Here is a 13962-nt window from a genome sequence, read left to right as displayed (position 1 = left end):
ATTGACTTCACCGATCAGCTCCAAAAACTATTCAGCTCTTAACCTCGAAAAACTACGTCGACCGCGCTCAAGCGCATCAAAATCGGTTGATGCGTTCTTGAGATATCGTTGTCGAAAAAAATCGTAAAAAGTGTTTTTTTGTAATAACTCCAGAATTTTCCGTCTGATAAATTTTTTTGTTTTGAATTTTTTATGGAGCTCGAAAAATTACATCGATCGCCGCCAACCACGTGAAAATCGGTTAATTAATTCAAAAGTTATAGCAGTTTGAAAATTAAAAAAATCGTGTTTTATCAAATTTATATTAGCATAGAACAGCTGCTTTTTGAGCTCGGAGAGTTCAAAATAAGAAAGATCTTACATTTTTGAGCTCGAAGAGCTCAAAAACATCATGCATCAACGCTTGGTACTGAAAATTAGCGGGAAGTTGCAGGGATGGCTTAGGGTCAACCGTTTTCCAGATTTTTTTTTAGAGATCTTTGCGTTCTGGACAATTCCAAAGCGAATGGCAAAAAAAAATTTTTTTGTGCGCCCTTTTACCATAAATCCCTACTAACATGTAGGGATATGCCCTTTTACCTTTAGGCACGCGATATATGACAGCTTTTAACAAATGTTAGATCTCTCAATAATTTTGGATCTCTAATTGATTTAATTTTTACCATTCGACTTAGGTACTAATCCTGTATATCCGATTATTTAAATGATAGAAACGCCTGGGATTGAGCTGCTCGCTTATACAGCTATCGCTTGTGTTTTTTTTTTATAAGCTGTCTTTCACTTTTTTTTATGCCAAGTGAATAATGTTTATATTACGATTATATTATTCAATTTCATTATTTTTTCCTTGCTTTAAGGTACACCTTAAAAATACATTTTGTATCCATTGTAAGTGTAAACATTATGCGGGTATATCATAAACTCTTTTGCTTGATTTATAATTTGATACATTTTAGTCTATAGTTATTTTGGGCTGGCGATCTGAGTGAGTTGTTGCCCCACATATTTTTATGGTGCCACTGGCGGTATTGCTGTGTACCGGGTTGTGCAGCTCCCTCAAAAATGGTTGAGCTGCATGAGCTATTCGGGGCATGCTTGCCGTCTGCTGGCACAGGCTTGCTCAGATCGATCTGGTTCTTTCTTCCAAAGACCAGTCCAGTAAATACTCTGCATTTGTTTGCACCAATTTATTAATTTATTATTGTATTATCTGGACTATAAAAGAGACTAACACCCCCGAGTTTGTTTCGACATTTCTTCTCAGGGCAGTCAGTTAGGAAATGTCGACTTCATCTAGTTTAGGATGACATTGTAAAAGTGATTTATATAGTCCTACTTGCAAGAATAAACTATTTCATTTCATTTCTATGTGTGGGAGTTACACTCCAATCCAATAGGTTTTTGACGGGTTCAGAGTCGAGGCATACTTTTGAACCCTTTGACTAAAAGTCGACGTAAAAACTGTAAGTTATGGAAGACTGGACATATAAGTAAAATGTGAAGGAAAAAGCCACAAGGGGTTAGCGCTACCTTCCTTATATAGCTTAGCTATAGGTTTGAAAACTATAAAGGTTTATTAATTTTAATAAAATCGTGTAAAACGAACCGTCTCAAGTTGTCCGATATATTATCGAATAATACTTTTGAGAAAAAATAGAAAAAAGTCTGTGAAGGGAATTGCTTAGTTGTTAGTTACTCTTTGCCTTCCAGAGAAACGGAAATAATTAAAGTTTACTAATATCGTATCATCAGCGTTTATTGCGCTTTTTTGTCTGATTTATTTCAAGTGCCATTATGGACTTATCAGTATTCAAATCTTTAATATGTACGATAAACTTTATACGTGATGTGTATCGGCTTCTTAGGATATCTATAATCTCGGTTATTTTGAGGACAAAATATATATTTTTGGAAAGCTGTGCTTTTATTTAATGGGTTTAATGTCGAACCAACAAGTTTCTATTTATTGCTTTGCAGCACGGCATTCTTCAACGCGTTTTCCAGAAACTTCAAAACTCGAGTTTTCTCAGTTATAATGCGTTTAACTCTATGGAGCAGGATTGTTAGGATAGGAACATGAAGGATTTAATACTTTGACTTATACAGACCTGGCATTCCAACGAGAGCGCCACCTTCGTCAATAATCTGTTCTTAGAAGCTATACATTATGTGCGGTAGGTGTAATATTCAACGCCAATGTGCTTTAAACCTAAGATTGTAGGGTGATGATAGTAATGCTAATTGTTTGGAATTATGACAAACACGGGCAAATGCATTTCCCTCAATAATAAAAAAAAGAAAAAAAATTGTTACCAAGGAAAACCTTAGGTTTGCTAAGAACCTATATTTTACTGCTCCAATTGTGTCCAGTTTGTGTTTCCACCACACCAACTTCTTTCTATTTAAGATAATGTATATAATAAATAAAAAAAAAAAAATTGTATAACTATTAAATATAATATATGACCCCCATTTTCGATATATTTAATAGAGTAGACTAAACATGATCTGTAGATAATATTTCAAAAGACCACTCCTGATTACAGTCGACAGTTGGAAATTTATATCCAATGATTGATGTCATAACTAATATTAAAGTTTTCTGTGCTAAAATATGATATAGTTAAAGAAGAAATTAGGTTTAGATTTGTCCAATTTGTAATTTAAATGTTTCATTTTTCTTTATTAAAGCACTGCCTGGACTGAACTACCGATTGTGTCCCTGTATAGGTAATATTTTTTTGTCATAGACAATAGATCAGCTTTCTGTATTTTTAAGCTCCTAATGCTTTTCCGGTAATCGAACCAGTACGATGTCTCAATACTCGTATCTGTCTGTATAATAATAGCCTTTCCAAAACTTAATTATGAGCGTAGAAGTTTCATTGATTTTGAATTAAAAAAAAATAACTTTTAACATTTGGTAAAATACACTTTAACATTTAGGAATCATCATTTGCTTGTCAGGTTTTGGTTTGTCCTGGTGTTGAGGTGTTGTTTGGACTCCTCCATCCGGTTCAAAACTTAGCTTAGAACTATGCTACAGTAAATGATTTAGAGCAATGTAAGTCTACCGACTAAACTACATTTTCTCTTGTAGATACGGCATAGGTAACACTGTTTAAGCGGCATTTCTTACCCAAACCTCGACGATAGATATGTGTGTGGTGTTCTCCTACCTAAAGGCTGAATCCTAGACAAGGCTTCACGAGTGACTGGCCAGTTCGAAAGCCCCAGTAGCTAAAGTCAAGAAGTTGTATATCCTTTGCCGGAATAATTTCAGAAGCGCGTTCTAGTGTATCACATCATCGCAGTGATTTTAGCTGTCGCTACAAGAGTCGATCGGTCGAACCATCTACTTACCAATAATGATAAAATGTTAAATGAAACAGATGCAGAAATAAGTGTGTTAAAAACAATTATAGAAGCCTTTAAACTCGCAGTAGCAGTATCTCAATGTATCTGTATCACAAATCGCGTAAAAGCATAATTTGAAAGAGATAACAAAAATAGTCCTCAATCAAGATGCGTGTCCTTGCGTTAAATAATTAGCATCGACCTAAAAATATATTACGATTAGAAATAAAGACAAATAATCAAATAAACATGCCAATAAACTATAATCCCAATAAGGATATCATTGTCAAATAACGGCACGTAATATTTATCACCGCACGTATTCCATATCTTAAATTATCTTAACTTTCTCTGTGATGCGGCAAAAATGAATCTTAAAAATAACGATTGTTTCAGAAAAAATATGATACGTGCAAAGTTCTTTCATATTAAATACACCAGAAAAAACAGAATGAGGATCAGGGGATTCGTGACTTGGGTGTAATTATTGATAGAAAATTAACGTTTATATCTCAAGTTATTAATGTAATTCTTAAACGGAATACAGATTGTTTTGGCTGTTAAAATATAAATAAATCAGTGATGCTACAACCTCTTTAGGTTTTGGCCTCAGATTTCTGAATCTGTTTAATGATCATTTTTCAATCTAATAGGCAAGTAGGTGATCAGCCTCCTGTGCCTGACACACTACGTCGTCTTTTTGGGTCTAAGACATGTCGGTTTCCTCACGATGTTTTCCTTCACTGTTCGAGCAGTCTTCTCGACTTCAGTGTTAAATGCGCACACATAGAAAGAAAGTCCATTGGTGCACAGCCGGGGATCGAACCTACGACCTCAGGGATGAGGGTCGCACGCTGAATCCACTAGGCCAACACTGCTCTAACTTTTTTGGCTGTTAGTATTTACTAAAACAATTTTGTATCACGATTCACGCTCTAGTGCGCAGTCATATTGAATACGTTAGCATTATATGGAACCTCTTGTATACGATCCCAAAGCATTGAATGTATTCAAAGATCATTCACACGACACCTTACATTCATTTGTAAATGATTTTTCTCATAGGCACCCTCTCAAGTCGATGATGGTTCAGCGACTTTAATTTAAAATGATGGTCAGAGATCTCAAGCCGGTGGAGTTCAACCTAGGAGTTCAGACAACTCGCGAATACAACGAAATAAATGCTACTTATTCAGAGCGTGACATATTTGGAAGGTGCCTGATCAATTAAAAAATAACAACAATGTTATTAGCGAACAAGTATTTTTCAATGGGTTATGTTAGGTTTTACTATTAAAAAATTTTATTTGTGTAGATGTAGCTGAAATTTTTAGATATTATTTGTGAAATTTATGTTCACCATAATTGTCATGTATTTTAAATATATATTGTAACTTATACTGTAAAAAATTCATTATATATGTCGTGGTGTAATTTAATAAATAAATGAATATCATTAAGTGAATGAGCCGAAAATCGCATCTTATCGCATTAAACATAGATACGGCCAGTATTATCAAGAACGTAACGGAAAATCGAATAGCTATCATAATAATAATCGAAATGGTAAGGCAAAGCGCTCCGTATTTAGTAAACGAATGTACTGACGTGATCGTTCGATTGGACGTGTAGTTAAGTATACAAGTTGTATTGAAAGACGCAACGTTCGAGCTTTCAAAAACTATTCTGCATTACTTTATTGCCAAACATTCATTTGAATATCATTGAACGTTGCCATTTAATAATAATAATTTTGAAGTTTCCCTTGAAATCATTTGATATCTTAGGAGATATTATTAAAATAACGATCAAATAGGTGACATAGTTGCTGCAAATTGCATATTTCACACATTTCGCTTTTCCAAATGTTCTCCAGTTTTATAATGCAAGTTCTAAAATATTAAATTAAAGAACAGAGGGTTGTAAGATTAACCACAGAATGCAATACACAACTAAATCAGAGAGTTATTATATATAGCCGCTTCGGACGGCTGCACATTTTGTTAAATATTTTGGAACTAATTATAGCCTATATATTTACAAAGGGACAATATTCTTAAATCTAACGGAAAGAGAATTTTCGACATCGGTTCAGTAGTTTTTGAGGATTTTCAGTATAAAACATATAAATTTTCCGCAATATCTATTCTATGGTATAGTCTTCGACCGACTAACCCGGATCGAGTATTGATATTAACGAGGAAATGTGACAAGGATTAAAAAAAACAACCAAATAAAGTTAGTTTTAACAAATCAATAATTTAATTAGAAATTAACAGTTTACACTAACGATATACTCTATTTCATAATGAAAAATAATTTATCTATGTGTACAGTAGATATAATTAGGCTGATTATAAACGAATATATTTGCGCATGGTAAATATACACATCTATTGTACTTAAACATGTCTAGGATATTTTTAATATTGAATAAGATCAACCCTTAACTAATCGAAAGAGACAGAGAAATTTCGAAATATTTATCTTAAATATTGGGATTTAACTACATGCATGAGCGATTGATAAGTTTTGTAGTTAAATCCCCACAGACAAAGGCGGTTTTCGGATCTTACTTCGGAGCTTTACATCTGTCCATATTCAATTCTATACATTATAATAATTTGCTAAGTAATCGAATTAAATAGAGTTTTCTTTCGTGTTTAAATGTTTGTATACCATTCATAGTCATACTTATGCGATATATAGTTTTTATAAGGAAATTCTCAAAACAATGTATTGGACTAACTATATTTTAATCAGTCACATTTTACAGTGACAGATAATTTAACAAAGACAGATTGTAGTCGTTTGACAGTGACAATGACTTGTCGTCCATCTGTCACGTCAACAGTATTTATCAGAAACTGTCAAATTTGTACATATAACATTTAATCATAGCTATACATATAAAGCAAGATACCGTTTAAAAACCGCCTCATCCATAAACAACACCAAGCCGTAACGTTCTATATACTCTAAGGCCGGTACTCGTCACTTACACGTATATATATACTTTAAGTAATAACGTTTTTAAATGCTCAACTATCAAATAGACTATTCCATTGATAATTAATCTATTTGTGATCTACCAAAGAGGTTTATACATTTTAAAAATTTATAGGTTGTATAATAATTTATTTGACTTTTAATAAAAGTAATAGTGTACAGGTATTGACGATATGTGAGAGTCTGGTGCCTATATAGGACTATAGAAGCCCTGTATTAACCGATCAGCATATTTTTATTAGTATAAGTTATTGGAAACTCGCTCTACATATTTTATGATGTTCGTATGAAATGAATACGTTAAATAGAGCTATTAAACAAAAAGAGAGCTTACTCCTCCCTTAAAGGCCGGCAACACACCCACTAAAGGTGTCCATGGAATGTAGTCGCCGTCTTTAATGGCTGTCCCGTAGGCTTATAAATATATATATATTAGTAACGAAAAAGTAACATTACCTATATTTGTGTTTTTATTATTATTTCCAACGCAAAGAAGAGGTAACAACTAGATATGCTTTACACTTTAACATTATACAGAATTAAAAATATGTCCTTTTGTATAAAACCCTTTGTAGACCACAATAACAATTGAAATTTTGGAATATATGTTAGCGAAACTAGAAACGATAGTAAACTAAAATTAATATTATTCAGGCACAAATCACTTAACCTAAAACGAATGACTAATTACAGAAATGCTTATAATCAATTATTATAAAGTTTCGATTTTTAAATCATAAATAACATTATATATACATATAACAGAATGGACAAGCACAAAAACCTATGACCGTTGTGAAGTATCTAACGTTATGAAGTTGTTGCTTTCAATATAGAATTTATGTTATTTTAAATTTCGAACAATTTGTCATTCTTAATTTAATTATTATTCGACTTTCAAACTGATCTATTGAATATAATTTTTGATTCACATCGGCCATTACATTTGACGCCCAAATTTTATAAAATCCTAGCAGTGCAAATAAGACTAGCTTATAATAAATTTAAAGGAATTTATCGCTTGAAATAATCAAATACTTTTGGCACATTAAAGAAATTTTGTGCATTATAGAACTACAATCTGGACTTGTTATAAGTACAAAATCAGAGGACAAAGCTACAAAATTTAACAGGATACGTTACAATAAGCATATAACAACGTTATAGTGAATTTTAGATTTATTTTTCTTTATGGAATAGGGGCTTGCGACAACATCGCTATCCGACAGTCGTGGCCCACTAACGCTAAACAAATTTATATGGGAATGACATTAGCTCACGCTAAGTCACGTGACCGTATTTATACAAATTTTCGTTAGTGGGTCACACCTGTCAAAAAGTAATGTCGTATCAAGTCTCGGGGTTGCCTTTAATGCGTTTGTCGTGTCGGAGTCGGCCAGAAACTGGGTTATATCTATAGTTATAACATCTCTATACATTATATCAATTCTTCTATTTATTGTATCCACGTTCCAACTACTTTTACTGTACTGTTCACAAAATGACGCTAAAGCTGATATGTGAGGCTATTTGTACTGAAAAACTTGGTCCAAGAAAAAATAACATCTATATTAAGAAATGGAAGAATAAAATCTAGAAGCTAAATGTCACAGCAAAGTTTAATCGATAAGTTATAAAACCGTAATTCGGTTTTTCATTGTTACAATCCGATATTATGATTGTAAAATGGTCATACCAGAAATAATAGAACATTTGAGAACTGATTAGCGTCATTCTGCCAACCGATGTTGTAATCAGTTTAAGATTTGAGTAGCTTATTCGCTCGCTGGTTCGCGACTGCTATACGCGTCTCGTTACTCTCACCCTAAAAAATAGATTAATTCATTATCTTAAACGATTAAAATACGAAAGAGTATACTGTAGATAATAATAAAAATCTTGGACCCCCTTTGTTGAAATTAAGCAATTTTAGACAAAGCGTTGCAGCACGGTGATTATAGCAAAAGGAGTCAAAGATATTACCTCACAATTATCATTAAGTGTCTAAAATTCATAGATTCTTAAATCTTAGGGAGCGTTCAATTATTACGTAACGAATTTAGGTTGGGGGGGGGGGGGTTGGGGGGGTATTTTGTAAAACGTTACGATGCGGGGCGGGGATTGAATTACGCGTTATTGTCTTTCCAGTACTTTACATCACATAATGGTAACTTTTAGGTATAGAGTCACCTTGAAACGTTTTACTATTGGCTAGAGAAAAACGTTACGGCGCGTTACATGGGGGGGGGGGGGTTGTTTTAATAATCTTCAAAAATTACGTGACGTAATACTTGAACGCTCCCTTAGTAAATAAAGAGTGAAAGCTATTATTGTTTTAGTATCAAACCTATTAAAGATTGTATAATATAGATTTCATAAAGCTTGTCAAAGAAAATTCAGTAAACGAATGTTCGTTGAACGAAAACTTTAAGCTATTTGGTGCTTAATTAAAGCGTGCTTTATAGTAGAAAAGTGAAATATGTTTTATTAATAATGTATAAATAATATTGTTAATTGGAACTAAAGTGGTATATTTTAACATTGTTTGGCATTTTTTTAACTCGTGTAACGGTTCGCGGCACGAATATCTAGCGGTGACTAACTACGCCGATATCGATACGATACTTGGGCGTGTATGCCGGGCGCACGAACCATGCGTCAGCGCTGATTGGCTCTCTTGTATTGTGTCCTGCTAATAAGTTCAGCATACGTCTGTTCTACAGTCACCATCTTAATTCTGTTAAATTTGCTTAATTTAAGAATAATCTATTCGCAATTCACATGTCAGCCTTGACAATGACTTGATTCATAAATATTTGGTAATATTACGATTTATATGTAGAGACAACAATTCCGTGCGATAGTACCCATGCGCATGTATCCGCTCTTCATTACGTTTACCGTTAGACATTCGTACTGCTACTTATACGTAGAAAAAATATCCTAATATATATGTATATATACAGAAGATGTAAGTACACATAATTATTTATATTCCGTACAAAAATGTTAAATATCAAGACAATAGAACCACCTTAGTTCCTTCTTCAAACGATTTTATGTAGTTAGTCCAAAAGCAGTGTTTATTTCAATTTTCTAAGTTGTGCGTTATTATAAAAAATAATACTTACAGTATCGTTGTCCGTAAATGTGTTAGTGTATGTGTGTCTGTCTCGTGGTGAGAAAACTACTCGACTATATATATAGCGATGAAATATATTACGAGGTATTTATGTGCCTAAATCGTATAGGAATAAAAAAATTATCAACTAGCTAATTAATTTATTATGAAGCATATAACAACTATACTAGCGTTGATTACTTAAAGTATATTTGTTAAAAACCCGAAATGTAGACTTTTTAAAGGAACTAATTTCAAGACAAGAGTATTTATGAAATCCGTGTACGCGTATACGCGTATGTATACGCTTTTGCTACGTATACGAATCCTTCTTATAACGCCTGCATTAAGTACTTGTATTCCAAGATTTTCCATGTATGGAGAGGAATCTATTGTCAAATAACTCTTTTGCACTTTATAGATATTGACGACGGTTTTGGATATCTGATCTTCTAACACCGTTATGGGCTGGTTCCGAACTGCCTTGTTGCTATTTGTTTCCGATTTTTTTCCAAAAACACTTCAGGTTTCGTATGAACAAAATCCTATCTAAATGTAATCTCGAATACAAAACTAAGAAAAGTTTTTTGTAATAAAAAGCTGTTTCATACAAAGCATTTTCTAAGAAATATTCCATAGAAGCAGGTGTGTTGAGATATGTTGTACGTTTGTGGGTATTACGGGTGGATATTTTGCATAGAACATAAATGCTCCTATGAAATATATTAACCTAACTCCAACTTATCTTCATATTATCACAATAGCCAATCCTTACGATATTCTTAAAGTTGACTACAAAATCCTATATTATTAGAGAAAAGTTTTTTTAACACTGGTCATAGTAACATTTTCATATAGATTTATAAAAAAAATGGGTATCAACAAATAATCGGAGCGCAGGTAAATTATTTTAATATAGAAAGGGGGTTTAGCAATTATATTGCATTAGATTTTTATGCATTTAACAATAATTCCTTCAAGCAAAAGTCTTGATCCTTCCCTCCTTTAATAAATAACATTATTCTATACAACTTCAAATGTCTACTTATTATTACAGATAAAGATTACTTGGATAATGTCACTAAGCAGAATACTGGTTCTTTAAATCGGTTGCAAACACTTAAACTTAAAAATATAACCTTCAAATTGACATAATTAAAAAATTATTGTAAAAAATTCCAATAAAAAAAAATAAAGTCCTTTTTCGTTTTGTTAAGAATTTGCAATCGACTGTACCACGAGACGTGTGTGTGTTTGTGTGTCGCCGCCGCCGTTTACTTGAGGAGCTCGTGTGCGCGCTGGTTGGCGACCTTTATTCTTGTTTCATTCGAATCACCCTATAGAGAAGTGTTTCTTGTCTTTGTAACAGGTACATATATGTAATGAAGTTTGTGATATCTATACTAACGTTAACGCCAGTTTGACGTCTGACAGTGACAGAACCCCGAGTGCGTTAAGTGTCAAATATCTCAGACTTGCATTTGTAAGTGTCAGAACGTCAAATTGGCCCTTATACACGTTTGACAGTCTTATGTTAGCTGTGTGTTTGTCTCTGTCTAGTGAAACAAACGTATGGTGGTGTATTGTCTATGAAATGTGTATCTTTTATGATTTATGGATATCCAATTATCAAATCATGCCAAATGATATTATACTAAAAATGCATGCGTAATCTTTATATTAAAAATAACGCAAGATTTGACAAAATTGAGCATAAAAATTGCGAATTTTGAACTAAATCCCCTAAACTACATGGCAAAGTGAATATGTTAATGCATCTAATAGCTACAAAGTTATATGAACATGTGCATGAATTTTTCTTTATTATATTGATGTAGATCCCCACTGGTTGGTTATATTCATTTCACAAATTACTAAACTTTGTATACCACTTTTGCCACTAGATGGCGTTGTAACCAATACTATAAAAGCGAAAAATTGGGCGAATACTTGTTTAAAGTCACCTCAAATATATTACTTAAATCGGCACAATTTGGTTTGAAAAATCAAGTTATTAGGGTATATTAATGAAATCTCGTGAGATGTTGAGATTATATTTATTATTTTTGAACCTTTGGACTATTTGAAGGAAATGCGCGAAATTACTAAAAATTAACAGTAGTTTGTTTGTTGGATGAAATATTGTTGACAAATTATTAAGATTTCGAAGGGACATTAATTTAAATTAAGTACTTTTTAAAATTCAAATATTTACAACATAGAATAAACAAAGTTTCGTAACTAAAATGAATATAGAACCAGGCATTATTCATCAAGCGATGGTGCGGTCATCTCCCACGATTATGTCTGACACTTGTGCAAAGTAAAAAAGCTCACATCGATCAATCTATGTCATGTGCGACAAGAAAATATTTATGGTATTTTCATCAAAATCGCTAGTAAAAAGCTGATCACCATTGTTGATTTGAATTTCGAATCGAATATAAATTTAAAACTACCTTAAACAGCCATGTTAAAGCTTTTTACATTTTTAAATATCGAACACAACAAATGATTCAAAATTTTCCAACTCAATTACAAATTAATTATTTGAATTTAAATTTAGAACCTATAGTTGCATTTATAATTAAAGTTACCAATATCAATATATTTTTTGAAATTCGAACAACTTTAAATCTTTTTATTTTTGAAACAATAGACAACCGAATTATGAAAATATGCGTTACCTTGCGGTTGATACGGTCGATCTGCCTGTTCTGGTTCTCAAGTTCAGAGCCCATATCAATGGCCATGTTACGCAAGTTACCGATCATAGTGTTCACTTGCCCCATGTTCTCTTCCATCTCATCTTCGCGAGCGTCATTTGTTATCCTGGAAATTAATTCGTTTATTATGATTTGAAAATCAATATCATATAATTACATGCTCGTAATCCCCTATAACACGGTAAATGTTTTCGCGTTATAATAAACGCGTCTCCTTCAACGCGTATCCCCGCTTAACGCGCTTTTATGAACTCATATAACGCGTTATGTGCACATGATTCACATTTAACACGAATATCAAGAAAAAACTATGTTATGATCGAAATGTGTGCGTACAAATCATTATAAATTTCACAGTACAGGTATAAAAAATGCCTCGCTATATGCGGGAATACTCGTGTTATACTAGGGGACTGAAATTGCATTATAGAATATATATAAGTATCGTGTTATAAGGGGGATTAAGCAATATACCGTATATTGCTAGATTTGCATAATAAATAGTAAGGCGTTGCCTCTATAAGTGACTTACACATATAACAACAAATGTATTAACCTAGTATCATTATATATATATATATAAAGGGTTTTTCAACAAGAACTTTGTTTTCTAAAACAAAATAAAACAAAGAATTTAGAGGAAAATGAATAAAATTTTTATTGTATTACAAAGAGAAAAGTTTGGCAATTATGAATGAAAAATGATATCTGGCAAATGTCCACCACGACCACGCTGACAGATGTTGATTCTTTCATCAAAATTTTTAATCACTTTTTGGCAAAATGGAGGGTCTATTTCGTTAATGACATCACGGATTTTGAGTTTTAAGGCTGCAATCGATTCGATTGGCTCCGTATAGACTCTGTCTTTAACATAGCCCCACAAAAAATAATCCAGTGGTGTTAAATCACACGATCTGGCTGGCCACTTAACAGCTGAATTTCGCGAAATTATGCGCTCGGGAAATTTGGTTTTCAATAAATTTTTTAATTTTTCATTGGCTGTGTGACATGTGGCACCGTCCTGTTGAAACCACATTTCAGTGATATCCATGTCATCAATAATAGGCCAAAATTTAGTGGTTAACATCTCGCGATACCGTGATCCATTGACTGTTACCGCATTTCCAGCCTCATCTTCGAAAAAAAACGGCCCAATCACGCCTCCAGACCACATAGTGCACCACACAGTAACACGTTGAGTATGCAAAGCCTTCTCAATAATTGCTTTAGGATTTTCAGAAGCCCAAATGCGACAATTTTGCTTGTTGACGTACCCTGACAAATGAAAATGGGCTTCGTCTGAAAAAATGATTTTTTCAGAAAAACCAGCAGGTTGTTCCTGAATGAACTGAGCGAATCTGCGGCGATTTGAATGGTCGATCAGCTTTAATTCCTGCACCAGTTGAATCTTGTAAGGCTTCAAAGCCAAATCCTTTCGCAAAATTCGCCATGTTGTGCTTTTGGATAACCCCAATTGTTGAGAACGTCGTGAAATTGACAAATTTTGATCTTCTTCAACACTGTGGCTCACGGCGGCGATGTTTTCTGTTGAACGACCCGGTCGAACACGTGTTGGTGTTGGCACATTTTGTACCGAGCCTGTCGACTCAAATTTCGCGACCAAATTCTTAACAGCGGTCTCAGAAGGACGATTATGCTGGCCGAAAATATCACGAATTTTACGAAATGTAACTTTAACAGAACCACCATTTTTATAGTGGATTTGAATTCATTGTAATAATTGCC

General features: G+C 33.2%; 1 protein-coding gene across 5 annotated transcripts in view; it reads right to left on the bottom strand.

Annotated features, from left to right (window-relative positions):
* Positions 1-6329: 6329 nt before the first annotated feature.
* The window catches only part of LOC125054275 (synaptosomal-associated protein 25), a 28263-nt gene continuing 20630 nt past the window's right edge, over positions 6330-13962 (bottom strand). For 3 of the 5 annotated variants that reach the window (XM_047656038.1, XM_047656034.1, XM_047656035.1), the window contains exons 7-8: positions 12175-12319; positions 6330-8191 (exon numbers count right to left, since the gene is read on the bottom strand). In XM_047656038.1, coding sequence (XP_047511994.1) covers positions 8126-8191; positions 12175-12319 — 211 coding nt within the window. In that variant the 3' untranslated portion in view covers positions 6330-8125. Of the gene's footprint in view, positions 8192-9497; positions 10825-12174; positions 12320-13962 lie in introns of all 5 variants that reach the window. The other 2 variants (XM_047656036.1, XM_047656037.1) reach the window with 1 other exon arrangement.

Source organism: Pieris napi, chromosome 12 (assembly GCF_905475465.1).
Source record: "Pieris napi chromosome 12, ilPieNapi1.2, whole genome shotgun sequence".
Lineage (NCBI taxonomy): Eukaryota > Metazoa > Arthropoda > Insecta > Lepidoptera > Pieridae > Pieris > Pieris napi.
This window is presented reverse-complemented; position numbering and strand designations above follow the sequence as displayed.